Source organism: Equus caballus, chromosome 5 (assembly GCF_041296265.1).
Source record: "Equus caballus isolate H_3958 breed thoroughbred chromosome 5, TB-T2T, whole genome shotgun sequence".
Lineage (NCBI taxonomy): Eukaryota > Metazoa > Chordata > Mammalia > Perissodactyla > Equidae > Equus > Equus caballus.
This window is the reverse complement of record NC_091688.1, coordinates 99,669,435-99,695,010: the sequence shown is the minus strand read 5'-3', so window position 1 is coordinate 99,695,010 and position 25,576 is coordinate 99,669,435. Positions and strand designations below refer to the sequence as shown.

The 25,576-nt window shown below is 41.0% G+C and overlaps 1 protein-coding gene across 27 annotated transcripts in view; it reads left to right on the top strand.

The window, feature by feature from the left end:
* SGIP1 (SH3GL interacting endocytic adaptor 1) overlaps positions 1 to 25,576 on the top strand; it is a 199,099-nt gene that overhangs the window by 141,467 nt on the left and 32,056 nt on the right. For 16 of the 27 annotated variants that reach the window (XM_070267516.1, XM_070267518.1, XM_070267517.1 and 13 more), the window contains 3 exons: positions 3,203 to 3,330; positions 4,302 to 4,428; positions 10,058 to 10,117. In XM_070267516.1, the coding sequence (XP_070123617.1) occupies positions 3,203 to 3,330; positions 4,302 to 4,428; positions 10,058 to 10,117 (315 nt within the window). The remainder of the gene's footprint in view (positions 1 to 3,202; positions 3,331 to 4,301; positions 4,429 to 10,057; positions 10,118 to 25,576) is intronic. The other 11 variants (XM_070267521.1, XM_070267509.1, XM_070267522.1 and 8 more) reach the window with 1 other exon arrangement.

The following is a 25,576-nucleotide window of genomic DNA, read 5'->3' as shown; positions in this document are numbered from 1 at the left end:
GGGCTTTTAATGTGCTGGTCACCAAAAAAGAAGCATAGTATGTAACCATTCCCACACGTATTTAATACTTTCTTCAAAGAAATGGTGTAATTAAATACAATTTTGGAAATGCTATTTGATTCTTTACATATTTCGAAATTCATGTATTTTAATTCATTTGATCCTCCCCACAACACTGTAGTGTATTAGCCTCATTTTACAGTTAAGGAAACGGAAGCTCAAAGATAGAACTTGGCCACAGTCACAAAGCGAATAAGTAGCAAAGTCAGGATCTGACCCCAGATCTGTTGGATTCCATTTACCACTTCTTCCAGCTTCCCTCCTCTTCCCCCAACCCACACTCACTCAAAAAGAGAGATGAAAGCTGAAGCCATAGTTATGTGGTTCTCAGCAACTATGATGGAACTTCAGAAAATGGATTGTGAGAGCGTGTCAGTGGCTGCCAACTTTTTTGAACTCACAAAACTCAAATAATGCAAGGGCAATGTTTGAAGTTAAACCATAAATGGTGATTTGTCCAATTATTTTCCAGCATTATTCTTGGGAATAAGCACCGTCTGAAGGAAAATGAAAGTATAACTGAAGATTGAAGAATGAGGCTAGAGACGTACAGATAATAACCTTCTACGCTCTTACAATGGGCAACAGTTGTGTAATCTCACAAGAGCACGTGAAGCCTTAGGTCAGTTGTCACACACCCCTCAGGCCCTGAATACCCTCTGTTGGCCCGCAGGGCTCTGTCAAGCAGGATTTGGCTTCTTAAACACTCCCTTAGTGTCTTTCTAACTGCACAGCAAATCAATTAAATCAACTCAGTAAGGAAAAAGTGAGTTAAATGGGATGTCCATAAAGGAAAAGGAAAACGGTTAACTAGCCACTTTTTTCTTTGCTTTTAGTTGTATCTGTATCAAAAGACACAGTCTTTAGCACCATCATCAACATCTATTGACTTCCATTTGTGTAGCATTTTATAGTTTACTAAATACTTTCATAAGCATTTTCCATTTCAACTGTTCCAACTCCCTTGTAAGGTAGAAACATGTCTCGTTCTTTAATGCCGGAAGCTGAGGTTCAGAGAGGTGGTGACCCGCCGCCGACAGGAGGCGGGCGGGGCCAGAACCCAGACCGTCTGACCTTTCATCCAGTTTTTCCAATATTCCACACTGCCTGGATGACAACCCCTCATGACTTCCCCAAGCGTCACTGATAGAGGTTTGTTAACTTTCTCTTCTGGAACGTGTAGGATAAGCAGCTCGTCTTGTCCTGAGATCGAGTCAGAAGACTATTTCTTGGAAATAGACCCCTGGATAGAGATTTTGAAAGATTTCTATGGCATAGTTTTCCAGCGAAATAGAACCCAGTAAAAGCCCATGAAACTCCCCGACAAAGACTTTGCTGTTTAAAGGTTTATTTCCCATCTCTTTGCTGTCACATCTGTGTTCTGAAAAATCCTGGGTGTAAATCTGTTAACTCAAAAGAAAACTTTATAGTGGGACCTGTCAAAACATACCCTATTTTTTATTCAAGTAAAGATTAGCCAAAGACTAAGAATATTTCTATTGGGAGAGATGTGCACAAGCTGTCCGGGCAAAAATAAGCCTTCATGCAGAATGTGGGGCTCACAGTCCACCCAAAGCTACAAGACATTGCACTGAAGAGCTTGGGCTTCGGAGTTAAATAGACCATTTGAGCTGTGTGACCTTGAGCAAGTTACCCAATGTCTTTGAGCTTTAGTTTCCCCTGAGATAATTACAGTACCTTATTCCAAAGCTTATTGTGGGGATAAAATAAGATAATGCATGGAAAATGCCTAACATAGACCCTGGCCCAATAAAATAAGAAGTAAGAATACAGTAAAAAGGTGGTGGTGTGGTGGTGGAGAAGAGTTGGGGGGAGGCGGGTAATTATTAGTAGGGTTTCACAGTGATGGACTTACGCTTAAAATAAACAGCAGAGAGAAATGTAACGCAGTCAAGATTTCAGGTTGTTTAAACAAGAGGAGCAAAGTCTATTCCCAGGGACTTTCCTAAGGTGAGTGTAGATTCTGAGATGATGGGTTTTGCTGCTCAACTGCAAAGCTCTTTGAGAACGTGAGAGGCCGGGGATGGAGGTGCTGGTGCAGGACCCTCCGGAGAGCAGTTTCGTGGCGTGTTGGAGGGACGCAGGAGGGTGGGTATTTTCCTGGAGCAGGATACCTCAGAAATTTCTTGGAGTGATTTGGTACTTGTGCTTCTAACCCAAGTGAAGATACCTCAGGAGTCGCTGGAACTTTTCTAAACAAGAACTGTTGGAATATTGATTTGGCTTTCCTGAGGTTTTTAGTCCAGTAGCTCCCTGTGTAGCCCATAGTGTGACTGAAGGTAGGCAGAACCCTGAGTCCAGAGAGCCTGCTGGTGTGCTGGTTGGTGTGCATGCCGGCCTCTGTGTGTCTTCTGTGTTTCATGTGCTTGTCATTGGCAGCCAGAAAAGTAAATCCAAGAGGCTCTTTTAAAAATCACCACAAAAATCATCGTGGGCAGACTCTATGTAGGCAGATTCCTAAGCAGCCTCCTTCGAAAACTAAAATCCTCTAAATTCAATATGTTCCTGTTACTAAGATTCTAAACACAAAGTCCTCACACAACATCTAGTTTACTTTCTTAGATTTGGTCCTTTGTTTGCATCGTGTTTGCTTACATTTATACAGCACTCAGATTTTGCAGCACAGTACAAAAGATAATTCTTCTTATACATGTTTTAAAAATATATAATGTGGGAAAATCATTCATCTTCCTTCAACTTCTACCCTCCGCTTTCATCTTGGACGTAAATAAATTCTGAAAATGCAAAAGGCAAGAGAATTTATCTTATGTTTGGTGTGTATGTGGTCAAAATGAAAACTACCCGCCACCCAGCCGGAAGAGTCTTAAGAATGTACTTTCTGTCCCAGAGAGTGACAAAAGGATTTACCTTTCACGGGCGTCACATGACAACAAAGGCAATGAGCTTCCGCTTCTGCCATCAACCATAGTTCAACCAAGTGCTTTTTTTTCTTTATTAAAAAAAGAAAAAACACCACAAGCTACCATGTTGAATGCAGTAACTGCTGAGGGGGAGGAAAGTTCCGGGACTGCGGCTGTCTGAACAGGGGAGGTGGGGGAAGGTGATGAGACCCTTGGCCCCCTGCGTTTCCAGCCATGTTGAATGCCAGCTTCTTTTACAGGTGCATCATCCCCCGCCCGGCCAGCCACTCCGTTGGTTCCTTGCAGCAGCACCACCCCTCCTCCGCCTCCTCCCCGGCCTCCCTCTCGGCCGAAGCTGCCCCCAGGGAAGCCTGGAGTCGGAGACGTGGTATGTCTCCTCTGCCCTGGCTCGCCTAGAAACACGTGGTGAGAATGACAGACAGAAGCCAAGATGCCCTAACACGGGCGTCTCAACTTCAGGTCTAAGCCTAGGGCGCTCGTACACGTGGCCCTCACAGGTGACATCTGAACGACTGTCCCTGCAGTATGGGTGTGCATTTCAACCCTCCTCGAACCTCTACCCTCTTGCAAGCCAAGGTCTGAAATGGCAGGATAGGATTCTAGGGCCCTCCGTCCTGCTTCAGTGGGTTGATGCAAACTAAGATAGTAACTTTCAATTGTGCTAAATTCTTTAGAAAGCAGATGTTTCCTTTCTCCATATTTATCTGCTTCTGGAAGACGCCAAGAGAAGGCAAGTCCTGATTTCTGTCCCCAGACTACAGAAAAGTTACCAGTGGTAGGCACACTACGTGGACATAAAGGAGGGTGGTGGTGGCCCGATGAATTTGTTCCAGAAGTTTCTTGCGCTGTGTTTTAAGGCTGAGGGGTATAAAACATTCTGTGTAAACAACTAAGAGACTTCGGGCAGAGCTCAGCTTCTTTGGCATCCATGCACAGGAGTCACAAACTAGTGAGGTCCAGGGTATTTGGTTTAGCTAGCGCAGTACAGTGTTTTGTATTCAAATATCTTTAAATGGGTTTAAGCTCTCACAGTCGGCTACCTGCTTAGTCCCTGAGGGCATGTGACTTCCCAGTCCTGAAACATCACTGACCACAGCACAGATCTCAGCTTCTCTGAATCTGATGGCCCTACTGAGTGCAGCACAGGATGGGTTATGGCTCCTCCAGCTCCACCATGACCTCCTGTACAGATACAGTCAATTTCAGTGTAAAAATGGTGTCACTTGTACCCTTTTAAGAACCTTGTTGCCATGCCTGGGGCTGGAAGACATTCAAAATATGGAACAAAAGTACTATGACCTGTGTATCTAATTTTTCTTCTCTTTCTTCCACCTGCAGCCCAGACCGTTCAGCCCTCCCAGACATTCTTCCAGCCCTCCTCCGATAGCACCCCTAGCCCGGGCCGAAAGCACGTCTTCAATATCATCCACCAATTCCTTGAGCGCAGCCACCACTCCCACAGTTGGTAAAAATTATCTCCTCTATTCTACTCTCTTTGTGGTTTTGACTGGCTATTTTTTAATGGTCTGAAACCCCAGGCCCTGGGTTTCTGGTCGAAATTGTTTTGCTGTGTCTTTCGCTATCATCTGACTCTTCTTTTAAAAGCACCTTCTCAGCAAAGGAGGCAAAGGGCTTTAACTAAACAAATAAACAAATAAAAGAACATGAACCCCTGTGTTTTGCAGGAATTCTCTTATGCTGTGCCATACAGAACTATTCATAAAAGTAAAGAAGAAATCGTCAAATAAGGTCTTGTAATTTAGATATTATTTCTTATAATCAAAATGGTCTCCTTTGAGGAGGTATGTTTATTTAAATTCCAACCAGGTACCACATCAGAAATCACAAAATTTAGAACTTTTATTTTCTCGAAGTTTTCATTTCTTCGTCACTTTTTGGTTGTCCTTATGTTGACAGATGGTATAAACAGTGGCATTGTGGAACTGGAACAAACTTTTTGACATTTTTTCTAGTGCTTTTCAGTGATGTGTAGTCAATTTTCCCCAAGATATAAGTCATTGCTGGCATTTCCAGTAAATGCCTCTGTGCCTCTTTCCTTATGGTGTGCTGAGAGTGAAGAGTTGAGCATGGCTGCTCAGCTGGATGGTTTCCCCAGGGTTAAATGCCTCATTTTGCCTGGAGCATATTCCCTCTTCCCAGGCTGGTCTCTCTCTACACCTCTTTGCCCATCTTCCTGAGCTCCTGCTGCCTTCTCCCGTTTGCATGGTGTCTCTGACTGGGGCTTTCCCATTCCGTGTTTTCCCATTGTCCTCCTTTATTGCCTGACCTCCCCTACAAGTCACCCATATTATAAACCAGCGGACCCATCCTGCATTGCTGGGAGAATCATTAACCCAAGCTCAATAAATTCCTGCTGCTACTTACCCAAGAAGGGCTCGCTATAGAGTTGCCCATGTGAGAAGTAGTTTGAGCAAAGTCTGAAGCTCTTCTGGAGAAGAACTTTCTATTTTCCTGGGAAATAAGTTAAGGTGTGCCTCTGAGGGCCCCCAAAGAGTATTGCAACTATATCACATGCTATATATTTTTAATCAGACCAGCCCGAAAGAATCCTTCAAATTTGGTGAAAATATAGGCAGCTATCTAATTCAGCGTGATTCATTAACAGACAGGTATTTAACATTATTTATATAGCCAAGCCTATATTTTATCTGCATCACCAATTGGGGCAATTTGGGGCTTCCTGTTTTTAGATGTCTATTAGCTCATTTCTCTCTGAGTTTTTCTTTTGTTTTTTCTGTAACATCCAACTTTATTTTTGAACTCTCTGTAATGCTCTTGATTGCTCCAGCCATTTCCCCCACTTCTGCTCTGTTGTTCTTGTTTTTATTACTCAAGATCATTTGTTCCACCAATTCCATGTGATTTTCCTAGTTGGTCAGAGAGGAAAGTGAAAAGAATAAACTGTCACTCAGAGGAAGCAGACCTCAAGTGACCTTGGATGACTCTCTAATGGATTCTTCCAACTCGTTGAAATTCACAGAGGAAATTGCACATACAGAGAATTCGAACTGTGTCCATATTTGGTGCAATGTGTGTTTATACTCCGTGCTGCAGAAACCTCAAATTCTGGCCAGTGACTTTGATTATTAACATAGCTAGTATGCATTCTTTCAAGATGAACCACAGAGGGGTTAAAAAAAAACCCACCTGAGAGGGTAATCACATGGCTGCATTGCTGGGGAGCATTCTCATTTACTCTGTTTGGCTCTGTTATTTTTATTTGGTTTTCATCTTCCTTGCTCTCCTGTTCTTTATTTCCTGCTGCTGCGGCTCACCTGACAGTCACTTCTCTCTGAAGTAAATGCATTGTCAAATGACTGACTACCCAGCAGCTTCTTGCGTATTGCTGTCTACCTCCTTTTGGAGAGGATGTGCTTTGACTGTTCAGCACCAAGGGGCTGACTATTCATGACTGACTTGGAATGTCAGCTTAAGGTAGTCAAATGGCTTGAGGAATTAGAGGATTTCAGGGGCAAATTCCTGAAGTTGATGGCTTCGACATTTCCCTCCCACCACCACAGTACTTTTTTGACAATTCCTGTGACACTTGAGCCAAAATTGGGGCAAGTGTAGCAGAAACTGCATTTATTTATTTGTACTTGCTTATTGTAAAGTTTAACATAATTCAAGGACTAAATTTTTAAGACTAAGTCTAATCTTCCTACACAACAATTCGTATAAGAATATGCCTCTGAAAGACTTAGGGCATAAAATCTTTCTTGACAGCTTTGATTATAAAGTTGTAAGTCTAATGCCACACCCAAAAATGAAACTTTCTGTGCATTGCCACACTCAGATAGTGAAGAGCTCCTATGCAGCTGTACTGCACTGAATTTGAGATTCCTTCAATTGGAAGACGAACTGTTATTCAGACACGACTGAGACCCAGGGGGAATGCTGCCAATTGAGCTCAGACACAATGTTTTCTTATCACATTCATGTTAAGACCCATACCAATTTCATAGAGGTTAAAATGTGAAAAAGTGCACATATTAGAATCCATGAAATAAAATAAGCTCCTTTTCTGCTAGAAAAAGCTCACAGGACTGCAAAATCTTCCTTTGGAACCCCAAAGCAAAAAGACTACCATGGAGACAGTTTTTTTCATTGTTAAATTCACTATTAATTACAATTCCTTCACTGTTAATTATGCATTTTCAATTGCATCTTAACATCCCAGGAATCTGTAAGGAATGAAAAGCAATCATTTATGGGCACCGAAGGAAACCTCGGATGGACTTTGATGCTGCCTGTGGTCTAGAACATTGAGCAAAAGTGATTTATTCAGTACTGGAATATTCACCATAGCATCTAAAACTTAAAACACTGCCTCCAAACCTCTGTCTCTCCAAGTCGGGTGGCAGTTCTGAACTGGATAAGCTTTCTTTTAAAAATACCTGTATTAACGCCAATTAGCCTGCGCACAAAGGAAGTCCTTTGGAGGTGAATATTCCTGATCCCAATTAAAAATTCCCACGTTTAATTTTAGTCTTTTGTTTTTCTTCTGCTTTTTTTTTGGAAAAGGCTGTCTCCAGTACTGGCTTCCCCATCCCAGATCAATTTGAGGGAGTTTCCATGGTTAGGTCTTAAGGAAATTTTTTTCTTCTGTACTTAGTTTGAGTGTTGCCCTTATTTAAACCAAACACAGAGCTTTCCAATGACTCACTTTTTAAGTTCTCTGATTTATTTAGGATGTTTTCTTCTGAGTCCTTAATGTCCATAACCACCAGAAAAAAAAATAAATCATAAGCATGCTATTCAACTCTTATGAGCTATTGTTGTATAACTTCAGTTCAAAGAACAAATGGCAGCGTTTGAGGCTCCTCGTGTTAACGAGGCTGTAAATAGGAAGTCACTTCTTTACAGAAAGGATCTCCTCCATCATTTCCCACTAGTAGGTATGGAAAGGCACTGTTACATCAATTACTGCCTGTGTAACTGTTTTGCTGCCTATTTTCTGGAGAGGTTACTGAGGGCCAGTTCCATTCGTCCTGTTCCTCTCCTAAAGGGATTATAGGAGTTGCATTAACTGTTCTAGCCAGTAAGGAAGCCACATGTGTAAAAAAACCGATTGACAGGTGCTATTGTAGAGCCCTAAAAATTGACAAAGAAATAGTTTCCCTGTCTTATTCTCTACATCTAGGAGGCAAGCTAGTAAAATATTTTCCACGAAATACTGTTTACAGAATGATTTTACTACACTCACCCCTTTCCTTATCTTTCGTACATTGTAGGGAGGATTCTCCCTTACTGGTCTTTGTACAGATTTTATTCAATTTTCCACTAAAGTTGCAATAATAACCTCAGGCCCTATGGCATTGAACATTTTTTTAATCACATAGATAGAGTAAAACTCCAATCACCTGCATTTGTTAGTTGGTGAGAAAGGAGAGCACCTGCAAGGATCTGGAACAGTTGGGGTCCAGGGCAACTGTGGTGACCAATTTATAAAGGCATTTGGCCATAGCTGGATACCATACCCAAAGATGGAATTGCCATAATGCTCTTTGAAATTAACAGTCCATAACCACCAAAGACAGGTGCAAGGCAAATTGAATTTGGATATTGATGAAGTTGAAATGGGATACTTCATTCAGGGACCTCAAACTTATACTGTTGCTTTCTCACGGCCCCATTAAAAGCTTCCTCTTTTCCCAGGGGGGAAGGTGCATGCTGAGTGATCCTGTTCAGCTGTCAGTGCTCTGTCAGGAGGTTCGGTTGATGGACATATGTCTGGTCACTTGAGGATCGTGTCTGAGTGAAATCCATTTCCTCGAGTCAATTATTAATGATAGTGCCTTTAACAACGGCATGAAAAGGTGGAGGCATGATTTCTTCCATGGAGCTGACTTCAGCCAAATTCACAGATGCTAAAACCTGGCATTTTTAAAATTTTCATTTCTTCTCACAGAATCATCGTGAAATAAGCACATCACTTTTTTATATCCTAGTCATAATCCCCAGTGTCTTGGATTTTCTTTCCTTTTTCCATTAAAATCATTCCCGTGTTTCGATCAGTGAAGTGTGCTGCTTGATTTCATCTGGGATTTGTATTTGTGTTTTTGTTTTCCACGCCTTTATATTTCTTTGGCTCGTAGTGTCAGAAGATGATGTTTTTTATGACAAACTGCCCTCGTTTGAAAGGCGCTGTGAAACGCCTGCAGGTATGGTGCGAGACGAGTGATCTCCAGATGCTAGACTTTAAAATCCAAGCCATTATGTCATCTGAATGCTGTAAAGTTCATGGACATGCTACTCCCCTCATGAGCGTCCAGTCCTTCTCAGATGCGCCCTGTTTACTGTTCATCGTGGAACTCATGCCACTGAATTTTTTTTTAAGTGAACATATTTAAAGCAGCAGGTTGCATGACAGTTTCTCAGTGAAAAGTTTCGAAAAAGGTGAGCTGCTATTGCTTTGTGAATTTACAAAGGAAGGAATAATTTAACTGCTCAGAATTACATGTCCAGTGACTGCTTTCTAATTTAAAAAGTAATAGAGCACGTCAGTAACCTTGTTTTCTCTTTGGTGCTTAGGTAAAGGGTCTTTGTGTCTGGATGCCTAAGGTGATTCCGGGGAGGGGACGGAAGATATAGGACATCTTCCGCGAACTTTAAATTGATGTGCAATGCTGTTGTCATTTAAAACCTAAGCTAAGTTTTCTATAACCCATAACTCTGAGTTTATCTTTTTGAAAACATAGAAGGGGATCACATTGAAGATGAAATGGATACAGCAATTGCTGAATGACAGTTTGCCCAAAGCAGTGCAGTTAAAATATGCTGGCGCCCCTGCGTGGCCAGGAAGACCTGCTCTGTGCGCACAGGCACCAAGTGTCAAGCACCCAACAACACATGCCCATCTTTTTAGGCCTCCATAGCTTTGCTTTTGCTTTGTTTCCCGAACTAAAAAAAACGCCTAGACTGCCAGCCTTCCCTTTTCCCTGCACGCTAGTAGCATGCAGTGCCTCTGCCCCACTGTAGTGAGATTATGACCTGCTCTGTGACTCACACTGTGTCCTTCTCTCTCCCTCTCCCTAACCTTCCCCGTCCCGCTTCAACTCCTGGCCATACAGAGAATGAGCAGCCTTCCCTCGTTTGGTTTGACAGAGGAAAGTTTTATTTGACTTTTGAAGGTAAGTAGGACATAGCATACCAGACTCTGATTTATACTTCCTCATCCTTTCTCATCTGCATTCGAAATCCCAGCTCTCTTCAGAAGACCTGGTCTCACTTTCCATATGAAAATGCTATGGCTACTTAGAAAATCCTCAATACTAAAGAAAATAGTACCTGAATTTGGTTGGTATGGGATCTTCAATTTTTCATATTAAAAAAATTAAAGCTAATTTGCAGTTAATATTGGTTACTTCATTAACTGTGTTAAAGTGAAAAAAACAAACTTTTTTGGCCAAGGAACTTAACTCTGTCAACCAGGGCTCTTTGCTAACTCTTGCAAATGCAATGCAACTAATATAAGGTCATTTTTGGTTGGAATTGGCATTTAACTTTGTTTTGGATAATTACCATTACAGCATCTACTATTGTAAAATGTAAATATGCGTACATACTCTTATGACAAGGAATGCTTCATGGGAGTTCAGAAAAATGAGGAAAAGAAAGAAAGGACTATTTTAGTAAGTTCTATTTACATCTCCTGAAATTGCAACTGCAATGACTGTAATAAAATGGACAACTATCGCCGGACCTGCCATTTTAGCAGATTAAGGAAAACATACATAAATAGAATGTCAGATACCTAACCTCAGTGTTGGATAATTTGTCATATTCTGCATTACTGATTAGCATTCTTCTGTTTTATATTTAAATTCTAAATCATTTTCACAGGACAGGCATTTGACAAAATGGCCCATTTAAACTCATGGTAAGTTTAAATTAAATAATTTAATTTAAAATTAAATAATTTAACTTAATTAATGGGCCATCTTATACATAAATTTTTACCACTTAAGGCCCTAGTTCCTACAATTTTAAATAGCTAAATTTATCCTGGGGTCAAAAGTTGACAAAAAAATATTCTACTCTAGAATGGAACCTAAATATTGGGGTCAAAAGTTGACAAAAAAATATTCCACTCTAGAATGGAACCTAAATATTGAACTTGTCTTTGTGTTTCATGACAACAAAAAGAACTTTCGTAACTTGGGCGTCTATTTTAACACAACTTGAAAAATCAGAATGATACAGATTTGTACGTAGTTTGTGTGGTGTGGCTTTTTCCTCTCCACAGTGAATTTTCCTTTCAAGATGGTCCTAGGGACGGAGGTCCTTAGCTTGGAGTGGCTTGGATAGCAGCAGAAAATATGATCTGACTTAAGACTTTCCAAATATCTGATGTCTTGTCCTGGCGTGGGGAGAGGGCAGAAGAGGCAGTCTTCAGGGGAGGAGGCGTATTTTCCACTTGTGTCAGAAGTTGTCATTGCCTCAGGTCATTAGTTTTGTAATAACCAAGGTGCAAAGTCCACAAACTTATGACCTTCTAAACTTTCTCTTTGAATCAGATGGAATTAAAAAGTGCACAGGTATCTTTGTACTGATCAGCACATCTCAAAAGGGAAGCTGCCTTGAGTAGGTTGGTAATCCTGCAGGACAGCAAGGACATCAGACATGAAGGCCCTTTCTCTGCTTTGGCGGGGCCACAACGAAGGCTGCAGTTTGCTCAGTTTTAACCAGGAAATTAAGCAACACGCTACAGGCAACCCTCCAGGAATTGTCTGGGGCTCCACAAAAGAACAACTCGGGCAGCTTTTCTGTTGTTGTACTTTGTTTTGGCTTCAGAGTATCTATTGGCTTGTTTACTTGTGTTTTAGTTTGGGTTTCGTTAAATAGAGAGAGAAAGACTTTTTTTTTGAAGATACCAATCTAAGGATAATTTTTCGTCGTTGGTTTGTTTTTAAAAAGGAAATTATCAATCAAGTATAAGTATTAACAAATGTGTGGAATATCATAATATGAATCACATTTTTATTTTAGGAAAATATAATATTTGTTAGTAGATTTCTGGGTACCTGAAGTTGCTAATATTGCCATTCTAATTAGTAAGATCCAAAGTCCTTAAGCATCTCAATTCGGGTCATGAGAAGTCATGCAAGAAAGAGTTTTAATAGAAATTAATTGGAATCTCTGGTACGGTGTTATCTTCATCTTGAATTTTGCTCAAGTCTGGGAAGTATAAACAGATAGAAGTACATTAAAATAAGCTTCAAGGGAAGACACTGGAGAAACTAAAATGACACATTGCACCTGAGCAAGAATGGCTATTTTTTAGGAATGGAGAAGGTTTGTTTTCATCTTTATGTACATTAATCTCAGGTATTTTTAGCTAGTGCAACCTGGAAGGATTTTTTTATTTTCTGCTGTGATGATAAAGCAACATAGAAATGGTGTCATAGTAAGTTACCTTGAGAATAGTGCGCCTATCTAAATTTTTATAGTCCAGAAGACTGTCATTCAACATGACAGTTTTATTGAATAACACTTCTAGCACATTCCTCTAGGGTACTCAGATTTTACCCACATTTGTTATTATTAATATTAATTATTATTATCTACAATTCTTCATTCAGGGAATGCATGAGAGGAAGGAAGAATGCCAGGTAAAAATATTCACCTGTTCTAAATAGTTTCTAAATTATTATTTATTGGCATCTAAATAATGTTTTTATAGTGTTCAAAACGTTAGCCTGTCTTATTCGTTGCTTTGTCCGTACAGTGTTTGGGCATAGCAGCTACTCAGGAAGTGTTTGAGTCACTGAGCAACCAACCAACTAATGAGCACTGGCCTAGGAATTTATTTGGGGATAACGTGAGGTGCTTCACGCTTCCAAGAGGGGTAGAAAAGTGTCAGACAATGGTTCTAACTCACAAGGGTTCCAAAGCTTTTCTTAATGTTTTACTTTTATAAACAATTTCACTGAAAATAGAACCTATTTAAGTTGGGCTAAAAAAAAAAAGTAAAGGTTACAAAAGGTAATACATTCATCCAAGAGTATATCCGGTTGAAGCTACCAAGTATTATTCTGAGATGGAAGGAGTGGAAAGCTATTTCCGTGACTAGGAAAAGATGTGACTGTTAGATGTTTGGACAATTTCCCAGAGCATTTTAACATCAAGATGTTTCCAGAAATGTGCTGGCCCTCTCCTTGATTAGCTTATTTAACTGCAAAATCATCTTGTATCTGCTAATGGAAAAAGAAAATCCTGCAACCATGCCTTCTTGAGTGTCCTTGTTTCTGAATACTGTCTCTAGCCTCTGTGCATCCAGCTTCTTGCGCACTCGTTGCTGCTGTTTACTGCTCTTGCTCCCGTCGTGCCTCGGAATGTCACGTCCTTAGCAACACCCTTCCCTTCATTCGCAGGCTCTTTGCTGAACTCGCCCACCTGTTTCCTTAACTGAATCCCAGCTCTCTCCAGGGACCCGTACTTCTCCTGTAGCTCTCTCCACAGAAAGTTCTTCAATCTTCTGTGGGCCATATGTCATGGGAGTAGGAGGCAGTGTTTGAATTCTCCCAACCCCATATTGCCACTCCCCAACCACTCCCCACTGTGGAAAGCGGCCATCTGATAATTCCACCTTCTACTGCTCCGTATTGCTGTCCACTGCTGAGCTGCAGAGCGTTCCTCTGCATTCATCTATAGGTTTAGAGATGCTGGCAGCTCCTCTTCATCCTCTTCTCCATCACACTTCCTAGCTTCTTCCTGTGACATGGATTCCATGTGGATGACCCATCCAACACCTGGCCCCAGGGCCTCTGACTTCTTCAGCTCCAACAAGCTTTCCCTTCACTGTAATCAGTAACTCACACCTGGGGCCACATCTCAGAAATGGTCCCGCTGGCAAGGGTCATTTTAGTTGTTTCACAACTAACAATTTGTCACCCTTCCTGTGCACCAAGGACTACATTAGGCAATGATTCCTTCGTTCAACAATATTTATTGAACAGTCCTGTGTACCGGCACAGTCCTTGACTCTCCCCAGTAGTGGACAAAATAGGAAACACTCTCTGTCACCACGGAGCTTCCATTCTAATGTGAAGAGTCAAAAATAAGAAGATAAATAAATAGAGAAGGAGAATAGAGCATATCGTGGGTTGCAATTTTAGGTAGGGGCCCTGAGGCAATGAAAGTGATGGATAATAATAGGTAACATCTGAGTGTTCACTGCGTGCAAAGTCCGTCCCATCTGTGATCTCATTTCTTCTGCACAACTCACTGAGGAAGAACTTCAGATTCAGATGATGTGAGTAACTTTTGCAGGATCGCCCAGCCAGGGAGAGGCAGAGTAGGGATTCAAACCAGGCCTCCCAGCTGGAGACCTGGGACGATGCTCTGCTCTACAGACGTCATCTCGTTCTTCTGAAGTAGGTGGTTCTGGTGGGTTTTCCCTAATCTTCTAACCCTCCCGCTTTCCTAACGCTCCTGACTATACCTTATCTTTGACCTTGCCGAGACCTCTGGGTTTCACATCCATCCCATTCTTGCTCAGTCCACTAACTCAGGCCCACATTCAAGTTCTTTTTTCTAGCCAGATTAGACCCCGTGGAGGAGAAGTCTGTTTCTATAAGGACTCTAATCATCTATACAATGAGAGCTACATTTTCCTCTTTGGAATTATGTTGTCTGTGTGAAAAAAAATAACTCTTCGGCACTTTAAGCTTCTGAACTCCTTCAGCAGGTGATTAAATATCCGTGTTTAGTAATTGGTAAGACACAATCATAGTCATGGACTACCCAACTTTCCTTACCCTCCCATGGTAATAACATCTGGTAAGAAGCAAACCAGCCAAAATTTTCACGTGGCCAGGAGGATATTAATTCATTCATCTGAGAGTCACTAGCAAAAGGAAAATTGGAGGGTGTGACTAATTTTTTGGGAAGCAACTGGTTTGCCAAATTCACAATATTCTTTAAATGGGAAGTGTCCACTATCATCCCTACCCCAGTGTAGGCCCTTTTCAATCAGGAAAACTGAAATTATCAAGTACCCAAGTCTGCACACCACAGTGTGAAGTACAACCAGGCTGGGAAAAAAATATAAAAAGACTGTGTATCTTCATTAAAAACATAATGAAGATACAAGACCACCTTCATTAAAAATAGTAAAATCACACTCCTGGATTTTTATTCAGCATCTTTGTATGTAAACTACAGTCACGCATTGCCCAACGACGGGGATAGTTCTAAGAAATGCGTCGTGGGGCGGCTTCATCATTGTGTGAACATCACAGAGTGTGTGTACACAAACCTAGACGGTCCAGCCTACTACGCACCTACGCTATATGTACTAATCTGATGGGACCACCGCCATACGTGCTGTCCGTCGTCGACCGAAACTTTGTTATGCTGCACGTGACTGTATATTGTAAATATAAAATGTAAAATCCTTTCTGTTAATAATTAAGGTCACAGAGAGTTTTTTTAAGTAGCCTAAACCTGTTCAGAAGATTCCAGTGGAGCTGAACCTGCAAATATTCTATTGGTCGGATCTGCTGAGGGTTTCAGAATTCGCATTGCCCCTTCGTAAGAAATTAGTGGCCTGGTTCTGAAAATCTCCGAGGTTGGCCTCCACGCTGATCTTTCCTTGGTTTCTCATTCGTGTCTAGCCTACGACTGTCATGCCTGAGACAGACTAGAAAGTCAGTAAAAGAGAAACCTCTTTCTCTGTACTACTCACAAATCTTCTGACGCCAAATATGTGAGTTTTTTCCTCACACTGAAAAATTCTGACACTAACTACCTAGAGTTAATCCAGACTCCACAGGTTGAGGGCTCAGTCCCACGGGACTGCCCCCCTCCACTTCAGATGCCAATCCCAAGTCCCAGGTTGTCACCTGTACTTCTGATTTCATAAAACCCAGGGGTTTTATGAAAGCTCATTACATAGGCATGATTGATTTAATCACTGACCACTGGTGATTAAGTCTATCTCCAGGCTTTCTCCTCTCCCCAGAGGTCAGAGATGGGACAGAAAACTCCAAACCTCGAATCTCATGGTTGGTGCCTCTGGCAACCAGCCCACATCCTCCAAGAGTCATCTCATTAGCATAAACTCAGGCCTGGTTGAAAGAGGCTTACTATGAATAATGAAAGATTCCCCTCTCACTCTTACCACTCAGGAAATTACAAGAATTTTAGGAGTTTTCTGCCAGGAACTGGGTCAAAGACTAATATATAGCTCTTAATAGCACAGTCAGCAAAGTGCTCCCTGTTTTTACCCTGGTGTCTAGGCCAGTTATGTGTATGGGCTGCCAAGGAGGACGTGAATGTACGGAATTCATATCAGAATTCTATCCAATTAAATGCTGTAGGAAAGCTTAAGAGTAGGTGGTAGCTTCTATCCTGAGTCACCAAGCAAAGGGTCCCTGGTTTGTGAAAAGATCACTTTCTTTGGAGTCAGCATATCCGGTGCCACTGAGACCCGCCCTGCTGATGCAGCGGCACTGATGAGCCCTTCCCATGGGCCAGTCTCATGCTGATTAGTCCGTATTTGTAAGCTGGAGGAATCACACAGCAGCTGTATGAAGTGGGCACCATGATCACTCACATTTTACACATAAATAGACAGAGGCTCTGAGAATTTAGGTAACTTTCCCAAAATAACACAGCCGGTCAGTGGGTAAATCAGCTCAGGGGGAGTTAGTGTCGAGTTATAAAACCAATGTTCCTAACCACTATAATATTCAGTCTTGGCCATGCCACTCAGTAACCAAATGATCTTGAGAATGTAATGTCTCTGAGTCTCTGTTATATAATCTTTTTTTTTTTTAAAGATTGGCACCTGAGCTAACAACTGTTGCCAATCTTCTTTTTTTTTTTTACTGCTTTTTTCTCCCCAAATCCCCTCAACACATAGTTGTATATTTTAGTTGTGAGTCCTTCTAGTTGTGGCAAGTGGGACGCCACCTCAACGTGGCCTAATGAGCAGTGTCATGTTCGCGCCCAGGATCTGAACCCTGGGCCACTGAAGCAGAGCGCGCGAACTCGGCCACCGGGCCAGCCTCTGTTTTATAATCTTTAGACTGGAAGGTATAATACCCACCTGGCAGGAGAATTAGGAAAATCAAATAAGGTAGATTTTTTGGTTTATTAATGTATTATACAATATAAAAGGTTTTTCAGTTTTGTTTTGTTTTTAGTGACTTAATGTTTTTAGAGCCGTTTTAGGTTCATAGTAAAACGGAGAGGAAGGCACAGAGATTTGCCGTGCATCCCCTGCCCCACGCATGCACAGCCTCTCCTGTTATCAACACCTCCCCCCAGGGTGGGGCATTGGTAGAATTGATGAGCCTATGCGGACACATCATCATCACCTGAAGTCCATAGTGGACATTCAGGGTCACTCTCGGTGTTTATGTTCTACGGGTTTGGACAAATGTACACTGGCATGTATCCATCATTATAGTACCATACAGAGTATTTTCAGTGCCCCCAAAATCCTCTATGCTGCACCTGTTCACCTTCCCTGGCCCACAACCCCTGTCAACCACTGGTCTTTTTACTTGTTCCATAGTTTTTCCTTTTACAGAATGTCATATAGTTGGAATCATACAGTATGTAGCGTTTTCAGATTGGCTCCTTTCACTTAGAAATATGCATTTAAGCTTCCTTTGTGTCTTTTTATTGCTTAATAGCTCTGAAAGGTTGTTTTGTTTTTTTTTTAAGTTTGGCACCTGAGCTAACAACTGTTGCCAATCTTTTTTTCCTGCTTTTTCTCCCCAAAGCCCCCTGGTACATAGTTGTGTATTTTTAGTTGTGAGTCCTTCTAATTGTGGCATGTGGGATGCTGCCTCAGCATGGGTTGATGAGCGGTGCAATGTCTGCACCCAGGATCCGAACTGGTGAAACCCTGGGCAGCCGAAGCAGAGCACGCGAACTTAACCACTCAGCCACGGGGCCGGCCCCCCCAAAAGGTTTTTATTATTTGTACTTTGAGTTTGCATTCAAACTGAATGAGGAGAATTATGGGAAGGGGCCAAGAAGTTTCTGTACCCAAGATGCATTTGTTTCTTATTTCTGGAATTTTCCTGGTCTCTAGAGTGACCTCTTGGGTCTCTGGTAGTGATTAAGCCCGGGAACTTCCTCTTGAATCTCTACGAGTCTCACTGGTGGTGTATTTTCTTCCTCTTATGGCCGGAACAGTCCAAAATACTCTGTTGTTTCTGAATGTGTACCTCACTCAAAAGAAAATGAACGTAATTCAATAACTTTAAAATATATAGATGTTGGACAGCCTTTGCTTTGCTCAAGATGGAAGACTTTTACTCCCCAGCAAAGGAGATGAACCCCGAGTTTGAGTCATGCTTGCCTGGGTGCAGAAGTAGATTGTGTAACAGTGTTTCTCATCCTACTGGGGTTACTGCGTGGAGAACTGACAAGAATGGCACAAAGCTCTCAGTCCCGAAAAGAAGACTTGCTGTGTGCAGACAATTCCAAAACCTGAAGCAAAAGTTAAACAGTTCCCTTCAGCAGCCAAAGGAAAGTTGGGTCAACGCTGAATGGATTAGAAAGTTAAAGAAGACGCACTCATGTGTTCCTCCATTCGAGGGTTAACAAGCTTCCTGTGAGCTCCTCTTTGCTCTAAGCCCCTGCATAGGAATTACGGAGATAAACGATATGGCTTCTGCCTTCTAGGAATTCACAGGAAACAGAAGAGATGGGCATTTCCTATAAGAGGCGGACTATAGTGAATGACATCACAGAATTGTAAAAGCATGCTGAAGTGTGTGAATACTGGATAGATTTTTAACTGGGAAGAATCTGGGATAGCTTCTTGGAGGCCCAGGGACATTAAAGGACAAGGAGGACTTTAGACAGCTAAGAGGGTTCCAATTTGAAGAAAAGACTTGAGCAGAGGCATTCAGGTGAGTGATATCCAGGTTGTACTCAGGGTTGGGAAACACCGGGAGAGGCGAGGAATGTTTTAAGAATTGATCCTGAAAAGTAAGTAGAGATCATGTTCTAAAAGGCTTTAAATACTGAGAAAAGAAATTGAATCACAATCCCTACGCAAGGTGGCATTTTGAGAATTTTTTGAGAAAGGAAGTGGTATGATCATCTTTGAGTTTTAGGATTATTGGCAGGCACAAATCTGGGGATTTACCGAAGCAGTCCGAGAGAAGTGGGAAGGGACTGACACTACCATTTTCATCGGGAGATTTGAGAAACACCATCAAGGTAGAAACGTTTGATATCTAATAGGATGTGGAAAGGAGTGGAGGCTTCCATCCTGAGACACAGGGAGAAGGGTGCTGTTGTAAACCAGGAGAAAGGAGTCCCCGAGAGTCCTAGATTTGGTCAGGAAGGGTGAGTTGCTTTTGAGATCTCTCGCCTTTGAGGTCCTGCACACCATCTGTGTTGCATGAGTCTAGGAGTAAACAGACTGGAAATTTGGGAGTCATTTGCTTAGAGATAAGGGCTGAATCCATGGAGGTGAGGGTTTAACCTTGGGGCATGCCTGTTTTCAGGAGCCATATTGGAAAAAGAATGGAATGTAACTTGAAACTTGCTCCATTGTATCTTTTCTTTAAATCGCCATGCAAATATTGGTGATTAGTTTTGAATGCATGATATTCAATGGATATGCTTTCATGGAATAGATTAAGTGCCTGGATTTTTGCTGGTCTGTTGTCTCCCACTCGTTCATACTTGAGGGAATGCCTAACTGGCTGACCCGGTTGCACTCTGAGTATGACTGTTAACCTAAGTACCAGATAGGAAAATTGCAGACATCAAGCCTAGAAGAAAAATCCCAGCTTCTAGATGGCTATTATTGCAAATACACGTTAACTTAGAGGTGGCGCACTGCTTCTTTCCCTCACTGCTGCCCGTCAACGCCTTTTGTCCTCTCTTAGGTGTGTGTCATGCTCATCTGTCTTACGATCTTTTCTCTCTTTCTCCTTTTTCTTTCTCCTGACACACTGACAGGAACACACAAAACTGATCACGATATGAGACTGAAGGAATTTTTAATATTTATTGTGTACATCAAGTAAAAATGTGATGACTTGTATAAGCCTCAAAAATAATTGATAAATTTTATATGTCTTTGCTTATGAATAGCAAAAAACTTGGTTTTTTATAGCACACTTCACTTTTCTTTTTGTATGAAGTATGAGCTCTTGGGAAAAATTGTCAAGTTCCTTACCCACCTCTGCAGTAAACTTATAGACATATAAGTCATGTTCAAAAGAAGGAATTAGTTGTCCGTTATGATATTGTAGAGTTTGATTTGAAATAGTCATCATGGTAGCTCCAGTATGTACATGCCTGGACATACTCATAGTTAATATTGTTTAGGAGGAGTCAGGACTATCTTCATGTGTTTAAATGTGTGTGTACAAAAGTGATTATGATGGATGCATAGCAAAAGGCTAAGGTTTTCCAGGGTTACTGATTCTGCAATAGGTAGGTATCTGACAGGGAAAACAATAAACGAATTTGTAGAATAAGGCCTTGGTAATGTTGCTACAGGGACAGATATTGTTATGGCTGCATTCATTCAATCAGTGAGTATTTACTGAGTCCCTGCTCCATGCACGGTGCTATGGAAGGTGTTGGGGTCACAGCTGTGGATACGAAAGACATGGTTCTACCTTCACGGGGCATAGAAGCCAGACACTAAACAAGTAGTTTCAATAATGTGTAGAGATTTTTTACAATTCAGGAGGTAGAGTTCTCTGGAGGCACCCAGCAGAGAGACCTAACCTGGCCTAGAAGTTAGGGCGAGCTTCCCGGGGAAGCGATGGGAGTGACGTTTAAGTCTGGAGTATGCACTGAAGAAATACAAAATGTTGCTGAGTTGGAGTTCTAATATATAATCTTATGTAATGTGTAAATGTTAACCTAAAGATATATTGGATACTAGTCTAGCTATTAGAAATAGAAAAAGAGTCCCCAATTAGTTTATATCAGTTTATGCTCAGTACACATATGTGCAAATGCATACACACACATATGTACATACATAACTATAGATAAATAGAGGAAAATATATGAACTAGAGAGAGAGAGAGAAGGAAAAGAAGTATGTGTGGGTGTGTGTTTGTGTGTGTGTGTGTGTATGCATTGGCCCTGTAATTATCCTTCTGGGTCTGAATTGCAGCCCCAGCGTGATGTGGGACTTTAGGTAAGTTCCTTAACCTCTCTAAGTCTTAGTTTCCTCCTCTGGAAATTGGGACAGTAATGACACCTATTTCATAGGGTCGTAGTCAGGATTGAACGGTCAAGCACATGGGAGGCGGGTGCATGCGAATGCTCCATAATGATTAGCTCTTCCCACTGTCGTCCAGCTTCCCGTATCCCTTGCTTGTAATGTGGCTGTGTTTTGTCCAGTTATTATCTCCTTTGGAGAAGGTTGAGGGGTAGCATTCTCATCTGCTTCCACATAAAACATCTGGCAACTTGATCTGCTGTGAGTTGCATGTGAGTTGCCCTCCTTGTCAGCATGGACAATGAGCCGTCTTTTCTCCACTGCTTATGGAGCAGGAGAATGATTTGGAAGTACAATGCCTCCTCCTTGCTACACACCCCCCGCCTCCACCAGAGCCTATCATTAAAGCTGACTTGTTGGGACTAATGATCTGCCTGGTGATGCACTCCTCGGGTGCTGTGTTAATGCTGATGGGAGGTGTTGGAAGAAAAGCTGTTACCATCTCTTTTAGTAAAGGATTTGTAAATCATGGCATTTCAGCAGATTTGACAAGTAATTTCAAACTTCCTGAGAAAAGGATGGAGAAGCAGAGAATCGCCAGAGGGAATTGCTTTACTTTCGCGTGGTTTGTGAGCCCTCGTCCTGCACCAGCCTTTCATTGTATGTCTTGTGAGAAGGGCTGTTGCAGATCGAGGCTGCCCTTCCTATTGTACTCTTGCCTCTGACTGTTGCAGACAGAGAGGGGAACCTCTGACTGCCCCCTTCAGAAAGGACAGCTGACACAATGAATGAAGAAATGACCCAAAGTGGTAATGTCAAGACTCAGGAGAATTTTCCATTTCTAAGCCCTTTTCTGTGCATGGAATGAGTATATTTGATCAACACCACATATACTGCTAACAGATTTTAGTCAGTTACTTGTGAAAGGCTTTTGTAAACGGTAAAGTAGTTGCCAAACAGATGTAATCATTTCCTAATACAACAATTAACATTAATGAATATTCAACATGTGCTAAGAATTTTACATTCATTGCTTCATGTATTGAATCAAAGATTGATTTGGGGTCATCAAGATATGGCATTTAAGCTAAGGCATTAAGATAAGTCATTGCCCTTAAGATTTTTAACCCTTTTGTGTCTTCAATTGTTTTTGCAACATGCGTGCGGTAATAATTTCTGCTAGAGCATGAACTTTCATGGACAGAAATTTGCATGGACTTGTTCCTTTTCCGCTGGCTGTGCTGGATTCAGTCACCAGGACGTGAGTAAATATGGCCTTGGGACTTCGTTTCCTGCTGGCCCACATTCACGCAGACCATGTGTGCTATTTACAACTGTGTCTCTTGGTCTTGTATTCAGGGTAATTACAGCATGGCTTCCCCTAAGACCTGACTTAGAGACTTGAAATATGCCTCTGAGAAAACACAAAAGGTTATTCTGTAGAAGTGTCATGAAGGAGCAAGGGTGATGTCAATTTTTCAAGGATGTTTTGGTGACTTTCAAGAGTTGCAATTGTCGCTGTAAAGGATGAGTCCAGGAAGAGGAAGAATGAGTTACTTAATGTTGATTACTCCTTTTCTTAGATTTTGCCTTTTTTGGACTCTGCACACAGCCCATTCCCCATGAAACTGGCTGCTCAAATAGCAGGTTATCAGGGAGTCCGACTACGACAGACAGCCTCCTTTATGCCTCTCCACTCCTCAGTATCAGCCCCGTAGGGGAATAACTTTCAGTAGTGTTCAAACCACCAGCATACCCTTTTTAACGGTAAGAACAGGAATATTCAAGAAATAAATAAAAGACAAATGTATAAAACTCAGTGTTATTTAAAATCCCAATATAACTCCCAATTTCTATTTATAATATTTTTGCCACAATATCAAAGTAATGCATGCTTATTATAGAAAATTTAGGAAAACAGAAAAGTATAAAGAAAATGAGATAATCTATAACGTAATAACTGCAGATGACCACTGTTATCATTTTGGTGTATTTCATTTCTAAGATTTTTCATGTTTATGTGACCGCATGTGTGTGTGTGTGTGTGTGTACTTTATATTTTCATACAGTGTATAATTATGCATCCTTTTATTTTAACATATGATAATGTCCTGCATGCCATTAAAGCATATTTGAAAATAGCTCATAGTTTGCTTTATTATGATTATGAAATTGATATAAGCACATTACTTTTAAAAATTCAAAGAGCCTGGTAAAGAATAGATGAAAGAGTAAATACAGAGAAAAAAGAAAATCCTGCCGTTTGCAACAACATAGATGGGCCATGAGGGCATCATGCTAAGTGAAATAAGCTAGATAGAGAAAGCTAAATACTGTGTGGTACCACTTATGTGTGGAATCTTAAAAAAAGCAAATACAACTCAAACTCCTAGAAATAGAAAGTATAAAAGTGTTTGCCAGGGTCTGGGAGGTGGAGAAAATAGAGAGAGGTTGGTAAAGGGCACAAACTTTCAACTCTAAGATGGAGAAAGTCTGAGGATCTAATGTATAACGTGGTGACTAAGGTTGACGACACTGTATTGTACAATGGAAATTTGCTATGAGAGTAGAACTTAAATGCTCTCACCAAAAAAGAAAAGAAAAGAAAAGAAAACTTCGTGAGGTGATGGATGTGTTAATTAACTAGACAGGAGGAATCCTTTCACAATGTATATATATCAAATCAGCAAGATGTACACTTTAAATATCCAACAATTTTATTTCTCAATTATACCTCAGTAAAGCTGAAGAAAAAAAAAATCCTGGAACTGAAAAACAATAAAATAAAATGAGTGAATACAACCCTGAAATCACGCTGTTGAGGGACTGGTAGAGATAACATTTTTAACATTTGGTGAAACGTCTTGAATAAAATTCTCTCTGTATATATTTATACACACACGCACACAGACACACATACACACCTACTCGTGTGAGTGCTGCATTCATTTACTTGATTCCAGGAAGCCACTGGGATATGCTCCATTGGTTTAATAACAACCTTTCGGGTGCAAAATAAACTTCGTTAGATATAGAAAAGCATTTTTATCTAACCAGCAATAACAGATAAAATGCAAGCCACTATCTTTAGTACAAGCATCAGAAATTGAGTCTAAACCTGTTTCCTGTTCAGAATTAGATACGCCTGGATCACTGTTGGCATCAGCAGTGGTGTTTGCTATCCAGTGGCTTGACGCTTTTCTACGGCGGGTTTGTAATCTTGACCTCTTTATTCTCTTTGACGTTGACAGTTTAATTGGGGGGCACATCGAAAATTCCAGGCTTTTAGCTGCATTCGTATCCCCAAGTTTATTTATAAATTGCCAAAGGTAAACAACTTTTCTGAAAGTCAGCTAGAAGTTTCTGACAGATCTAGTTTCAGCACCTGAGTTATCTATTCTTTCATGATACATGACTCAGTCAGCCGTTACGTGTCCCGTCTTTCAAAGTTCTGTGGCTTTGACTTTAAAGGACGTGGCAGTTTCTCCTGCCTGCAGTTGCATGGCCTTGTGTGTGAGAGTCTATTCACTGTACAAATAACTGTTTACTTTATGACTGCATCGGATGGAATCTTTAAAGAAAAGAGCGTAGAAGGGGAAGTAAAAGTACAAACGTAAGTTAAAATTCAGTCACATGAGAGGCTATCAATTCAAGGAACTGAGCTCAACTGAGGAGACCCTGAGATGAACTAACAACGTCTAGTCTACTCGCCGTTACGTTCCCTCAAGGTCATGCAAAGACAACAGGGGAACGTGTTAGCAGCTGCCAGGTTTCTTTTGACATTGATTACAAGACACATCTCAGCTTCAGAAATGTTTGAATGTTTTCAAAAGTCTGTTTCTCATAATCAAGGAAACACGTTATGTACAATTTTATGCAAATAGAATATATAATCTGCTCGGTAACCTTCGGTCAATGGTAGCCCCTTAAATTTACTATGCGCAGTGTATGTGTATGCGTGTGTGTGTGCATGTGCACGTGTACATCTGTATAACCATGCTCATGGTTCCATAGGATTATATTATATGCATATACCTACCTTTTATTAGTGGGTATTTAGATTTTTCACTTTTTTTTTTTTGCTATTATGTATAATGGTGCAATGAGCAGCCTTAAACCTATATCCTCATGTACTTGTCATAATTTGTCCTAAAGAGAAATTGCTAAAAGTGGAATCATTATGTTAAGGAGCATGCATATTTTAAATATTACTACATATTACCAAATGTCCCTTCAAAATTTCATGCCAGCGTTATGATTAACAATTTTTCCATGCCCTTGTCAACACTGAGTTATGTCAGTACCTTTTACCCTTTCTGATCTAATAGAGAAAATAGATGAATAATAGCTGATTGTTTTCAGCTCCATTTTTAATTACTGAAAACTTTTTAATATCTGCATGACATTTCATTCTGTCATGAATCAT